At 43.3% G+C, this 6,949-nt stretch overlaps 1 protein-coding gene across 2 annotated transcripts in view; it reads right to left on the bottom strand.

The window, feature by feature from the left end:
* Nucleotides 1–6,004: 6,004 nt before the first annotated feature.
* LOC121555695 (protein-tyrosine sulfotransferase 1) overlaps nt 6,005–6,949 on the bottom strand; it is an 89,833-nt gene continuing 88,888 nt past the window's right edge. For both annotated transcript variants that reach the window (XM_041869526.2, XM_041869527.2), the window contains 2 exons: nt 6,511–6,571; nt 6,005–6,132 (listed from right to left, as the gene is read on the bottom strand). In XM_041869526.2, the coding sequence (XP_041725460.1) occupies nt 6,536–6,571 (36 nt within the window). In that variant the 3' untranslated portion in view covers nt 6,005–6,132; nt 6,511–6,535. The remainder of the gene's footprint in view (nt 6,133–6,510; nt 6,572–6,949) is intronic.

Genomic DNA, 6,949 nt, shown 5'->3' with positions numbered 1-6,949 from the left:
GAGACCCCCTGCCCTCTCCATCACAGAGACCAGAGACCCCCTGCCCTCTCCATCACAGAGACCAGAGACCCCCTGCCCTCTCCATCACAGAAAGCCAAGTATTTGATACCAATCAGTGAGCTTGAGATTCCTCCCAGTGTTGAATTGGACGATCAGCTAAATGCATGTGATATATGTGTGGCTTCATCAAGTGTAACTTTAGTGACACAACATTAGTGTGAATGACCAAGTAAGCCAGTAGCACAGAGGCTGGGGACAGGACAGTGTATAATACCAGGGTGCTCAGTGCACTACCAGTAGAGGCCTCTAGAGGGCCCTAGCCACTTATACAGGCTATTATGGATTCCCCTTACAGAGGAGATGAAGAGTTAAGAAGCCACGAAGAAGAAGCCTTTGTCTGTGACCAAATGGACTGTGCCAACTTTCACACCTTTTCATAAAGTATTTATACGACTATACACACATCAGCCTTGAAACTCTGTCTTGTGGTCCTGTTTTGATTGGTTAATAACCCTCTCTCCCCTAGAATGTTCCTCTCCTTATAACCTTGCTTTATTGTTCGTTGTTTTCTTGAATTCCTCAGATGTTGCCTTTATTATATACCAGTGTACTGTATATTCCAGCCCGATCCACTTTGTTGTGAGTGTTGCCCTTGTTGGTCCAATTACCCATGAAGCCCCCACCACTTCCCCAGTAGGGGCCAACACAGCTCTCCTTTGGGGGTGGGCTTCGTTGACTGGCAGATAGGTATTGGAATATAGCCTTTTCCTTCCCCTGTCGAAATTCCATTCTACGCTGTGCGCTACTGACCACAACTGACCAATGAACATGGCTAAAGTGAAATTGAGTCAAATGATGAGAGCACAAAAAAAAATCATAATCCGATTTTTAAATGATTATGATATCCCCGTATGATGTGAGACCCTGTGTCTCAAATGGCACTCTATTCTCTATATTAGTGCACTACTTTTGACCAGGACCCCATAGGGTGCCATTTGGGACAAAGATATCCTTACTAGTCTCCGGTGGCTCCCAATAATAACCCGCACTCTTATTTCCAAAATGGCTGCCATGGAGTGGTCCCAACCATAAAACAGACCCTACAGTGACAACACTGCCCAGTCTTCCCCAATCCTGAGGTGTTGTGGAGAAATCAGCTTCTTGGAACGGAGAGCGCCCATTAAAGGGCGATAGTAGTAAGGAAGGACCCCTAACGCCAGGGTTGTGGGTTCGATTCCCACGGGGGGGGGGGCAATATGGAAATGTATGCACTCACTAACTGTAAGTGGCTCTGGATAAGAGCGTCTGCTAAATTATTCAAATGTAAATGAAGGAATGTGGAATGTTTACTAAATGGCGCCCTAGTCCCTTCGTTCATGGGTTGCACGTTTCGTCACAATATTGTTTTGAACGCTCATTTTAGGAGTGATGCCCAGCTGAACATGCTATACTCAAGGCAGTCACATTGGGTGCTGATTAAGATTTATTCTTAAGTGCATTATGGTGGCTTTTGTTAGAAATTGCGTAATTCAAATCTGGTATTGGAATAAGAATCAAGAGATCTTCAATCCAAGCTAAATTTATTAGATGCAAAATGTATGAATGATAAGTATGATGGTTCGTATACGGGCTCACTGAAATACCACGCAGGGCACTCAGAGAACTGATCCATTGTTACAGGTTCTTCCTCAAATACTCTGACAGAGAGAGAGAGTTCCCACCTCTCTGCTGGCCAATCAGAGTAGAGACTGAGCGTGGTTTAGACTTACTCAGCCAATCCGTTGGCGCACGGGCTGGTCCCAACCCCTTGGCGCTCCACTTGTTGCACACTGTTGCCAGGCATAAGTTTATCATAATAACCTGTAGAGTCAGCACTTTTTTTTGCAGTACCCATGTCCTTGGACGGTTCACAGATCACAAAGAAGCAGTGTAGTCTAGTATTTTGAGACAAGTTCTTATCTCATTTTACCCCCTAACGTTCCACACATGAATCACAGCCTGTTATGTGAAACAATTTATATCAGTACAGTACAAACCTATGCTTATCATTAATGCATTCCTTCTAAGCTATTCATTCACATACAAATCCAATTATTAGAAAATAGAACCCCACACTTTGAAACTCGATTGCATTTCAAGAATGAGGCAAATAATTAGTAGGACAAGCTTTTGTTGTGATTTCGCCAGATTGACTTTAGATACAGTATATCTTTAGCTAGCTAATTTTGAGGGGAGAGCACCGAAATCTTAACTAGCTAACGTTAGCATTGCTAGCTATTTCTGACGAACTTTGCAAGCACATGGCAACATTGCCATCTATAAATGTCAACTTTGACGACGTCATAATGATGGCAAAGTTGTTTTCTACAAATGATTTGTCTACTTTAGCGATGTCATCGTATTTCCAGGCCACTATAGTGTAAATTTGACTTAACAATCATTAGCCCCCGGTTCAGACTGAGCATGAACCATTAGTCAGACAACAATATGCTGTGGCGTCTGTAGGACGTTGATAACAATGTCTTCGACGCGACCGAGTGACGGGAGGTGCAAACCATGAACAAGTGCAATACTTCTGACCAGAGCCCCGGTTCTCAACCAAGTACATTTTCTTCTGCCCAGAGTACCCCTGAAGTACCTACCCCCTTATGTGCATTTGACCAGGAAAGCTTATGGGTATTCTCAAGTACCCTCTGAGAATAGGCCAAGTAGCCCTAGTTGAGAACCACTGGTAAAGGGAACCGGTTCCATTTGAAACACACACACGGTTTAAGTAGATCTCACTACACATGTGGTAGTTTATGATTGCAGTGTGAAGGAGGGGAAAGGTTAGTAGCCTGGAATCCTAACGGATTTTGCGATATTTCTCTGTTATTACCATGGTGAGCGCCGCGTTTCAGTCTGGTTGAACCAGGGTAGATTTGAGGACCTTAGGAGAGCAATTTTCTTCCAATCAGGACCATGTGTACCAAAGCCTCGAAACAGACCCCTCTGAGGTATGATGACAAGGTGCAATTTCATACCGTATCGCAAAGACTGTTTATTAGGTGTAAAATACTTTTTTTAAACCACGCCGTTTAATTATAGATTATAACTACTGTGCAATTTCTGTTTGAGAATCAATGTAATCTCTCAAGTCTATAATGACTGCTGTAAATAAATAACAAAACCCCAAAAAAGCCCAATATTTATATGAGGACTATAAGGATATAACGTATTTTAAAGTCTATTTTATACGTTGGTTTTAGAGCCGCATGTATTTGGAGAATGCTGATTGATGTGGTTAACTGAATGCTGATTGATGTGGTTAACTGAATGCTGATTGATGTGGTTAACTGAATGCTGATTGATGTGGTTAACTGAATGCTGGTTGCTGTGGTTAACTGAATGCTGGTTGCTGTGGTTAACTGAATGCTGGTTGCTGTGGTTAACTGATTGCTGATTGATGTGGTTAACTGAATGCTGGTTGCTGTGTATAACTGAATGTGTGGAGCCTTTGTTACACTTTGTTGACTTCTGTTCTCTCAATGTTGTGCACTGATGGTGAATTAGAAAAAACTTCATTTCAAAATGACATATTTATTTTGTTTTGAAAAGCCAACCTTTGTATTGCAGATTAGGTATTGTATGTAAAAAAAAAAAAAAGATATATGTATATTTTGCCTTGAATGTAATGTATTACTATAAAAAGGTTAATCCTTATTAAAACATTTTAATAACTGGGAGGTGGCCATGTCTATTGTAACTCATTTGAAACATGCAGGGTGCGTCCCAAACTATACCCTATTCTCTTTATAGTACACTACTTTTGACCAGGGCCCATAGTTGCTTTTTAGGACAGAGACACAGAGTGCTTTCTCATCCCCGCTACTTGAATTAAAACAGTTGCCCCGATTACTTCAATTGATTTTAAGCTAGCTGAAGTTTGTATGGGCTGTTTACAGAAAAACGAACCATGGATTACAGTTTCCCTTGGCCCATAGACTACTTTCAGTGTGAGAACCAATCGAACAACAAGTTGTAAAATTCTGAACTTCCCCTTTAACATTTATATTTCTTAAGTGATTTACTGTTCTTTTCTCCCCCCATTGCTGTGGCTTATGGCCATACCCCCACTTTCACAATTCACCATACCATCTCCGTTCACAAAAACACACACTGAACACAGGTTACAAAATGCCATCTTTATCACGGTCAATACTTAAACAGATCTTGTACATCAGTACTCATGGAATTGCACGATACAAAGGCATGAAAAACGAAATTAAACATTAAAATTGATATTGCATCTACAAAAATCAAAATTTCATCCATAAATACTTTACTTACTTTTTAAGATGTTAATTTTAAGTCCACTGCAGTTTCTTACAACAGAATCACAGATTTGTATATAGCCAGGATAATTCTTTAAAAACAAATCCAGATGAGCATGGTGTGAGGAGAATAGTTTTTCAAAATTCTGGTAACTTTCTAAAATGTCCATGGTTTTCCAGAAATCCTGGTTGTAGGATTCCGTATTAGGATTCCGGATTTCCTGCTGATCTCAGGAATCTTCCAACTGGGATTTCTGGAAAATCTAGGAATTTGGGGAAATTTGCTAGAATTTTGCAACCCTAGACAAGAAGAAAGAAACATAAGTAACGGTAACATTGACATTCTCTGGTCACCATTTTGTGACAAACGCATCATTTGTTTACAGTACAACATCGAAGGCCAAGAGAGTTCTCCACAAAGCCAGTGTGGTCCAGTTCCCACTAACACAGGCCATTGTGTGTGTGTGGAAAACAGTTATATCCAGTCATGATGTCATACCCTACTGTGTCTATGTACACAACATTACCAAAAGTATGTGAACATCTCATTCCAAAATCATGGGCACTAATATAGAGTTGGACCCCCCTTTTCCTGCTATAACAGCCTCCACTCTTCTGGGAAGGCTTTCTACTAGATGTTGGAACATTGCTGCGGGAACTTGCTTCCATTCAGCCACAAGAGCATTAGTGAGGTCGGGCACTGATGTTGGGCGATTAGGCCTGGCTCGCAGTCGGCGTTCCAATTCATCCCAAAGGTGTTCAATGGGGTTGAGGTCAGGGCTCTGTGCAGGCCAGTCAAGTTCTTCCACACCGATCTCGACAAACCATTTCTGTATGGACCTCGCTTTATGCACGGGGGCATTGTCATTCTGAAACCGGAAAGGGCCTTCCCCAAACTGTTGCCACAAAGTTGGAAGCACAGAATTGTCTAGAATATCATTGTATGCTGTAGCGTTAAGATTTCCCTTAACTGGAACTAAGGGGCCTAGCCAGAACTATGAAAAACAGCCCCAGACCATTATTCCTCCTCCACCAAACTTTACAGTTGGCACTATGCATTCGGGCAGGTAGCGTTCTCCTGGCATCCGCCAAACCCAGATTCATCCGTCGGACTGCCAGATGGTGAAGCGTGATTCATCACTCCAGAGAACGCGTTTCCACTGCTTCAGGGTCCAATGGCGGCGGGCTTTACACCACTCCAACTGACGCTTGGCATTGTGATTTTAGGCTTGTGTGCGGCTGCTCTGCCATGGAAACCCATTTCATGAAGCTCCCGACGAACAGTTGTTGTGCTTACGTTGCTTCCAGAGGCCAGTTTGGAACTCGGTAGTGGAGTGTTGCAACCGAGGACAGACAACTTTTACGCGCTACGCGCTTCAGCACTCGGCGGTCCCGTTCTGGGAGCTTGTGTGGCCTACCACTTGGCGGCTGAGACGTCGTTGCTCCTAAACGTTTCCACTTCACAGTAACAGCTCCAGACCAGTTGACCGGGGAAGCTCTAGCAGGGCAGAAAAATCGACAAACCGAAAAAGGTGGCCCCCCTATGACGGTGCCACGTGGAAAGTCACTGAGCTCTTCAGTATGGGCCATTCTACTGTCAATGTTTGTCTATGGAGATTGCATGGGCGGTGTGCTCGATTTTATACACCTGTCAGCAAACGGGTGTGGCTGAAATAGCCGAATCCACTAATTTGAAGCGATGTCCACATACTTTTCTGTAGATAGTGTGTATATATAGTGTATGTGTGTGTTTGTTTGTGTGTCCATGGAAGAGCACTGAGGTCCCCAAAAGTGGTGGTGATTCTATTGGATGTCTTGTCTGAAACACACAGCACACACATCGTTAGAAGTCGCACACAGACAAACACTGTATTTCACAATCAATGGAAACTACCAGAAAGATTGTGAATGTATCCCAAATGGCACCCTCTTCCCTATTTAGTGCACTACTTCAGATGGTAGCACAAGAGTGACAGAGCCACGGAGAGAGGGAGAGCAGGGCATGAAGGGGTTATCCTGGTGACTGTTGACATAGAGCCCTATGAGCACTGGTCAAAAGTAGTGCACTATATAGGGAATAGGGTGCCATTTGATAGGGCACCCTATTCCCTATATAGTGCACTACTTTTGATCAGGGCCCATATAGGAAATAGGGTGCCATTTGGGAATGAACCTATGATTGGGTTATACTACCCACCTGCCTGGCGTGTTGGCTGCTCCTCCTAACTGGGGTTAGGTTTCTCTGGAGACTTCTGAAGCTGGAAGGGAGAGAGGAGATACATCTTTTTGTTAGACTTGTAGGCATTATGGGAATTCTCTCGTCTGGGACTGGAGGAGCGGGACGGTTCATTATGGGAGGAGGTAAAACACGTGATCAGAGTGGGAATGTGTTGTAAATCAACGTTTGTGCTAAAGGTATGAACTGTTGAAAAGAAGTCCCATTCCTCATGGCTCTGCTTACACACACACACACACACACACACACACACACACACACACACACACACACACACACACACACACACACACACACACACAAAAGTGTTCACATGCAGTGTGTTGCTTGCTGCATGTCATGTGTGCTTGCTGCCACACGGTGGCAGTAGTATTCTTCCTTCCACCAGAACACATCAGTG

The sequence above is a fragment of the Coregonus clupeaformis genome, unplaced genomic scaffold (assembly GCF_020615455.1).
Source record: "Coregonus clupeaformis isolate EN_2021a unplaced genomic scaffold, ASM2061545v1 scaf0172, whole genome shotgun sequence".
NCBI classification, from domain to species: Eukaryota; Metazoa; Chordata; class Actinopteri; order Salmoniformes; family Salmonidae; genus Coregonus; species Coregonus clupeaformis.
Note: the sequence above shows the minus strand (reverse complement) of the source record. Positions and strands in the feature narration are given on the sequence as shown.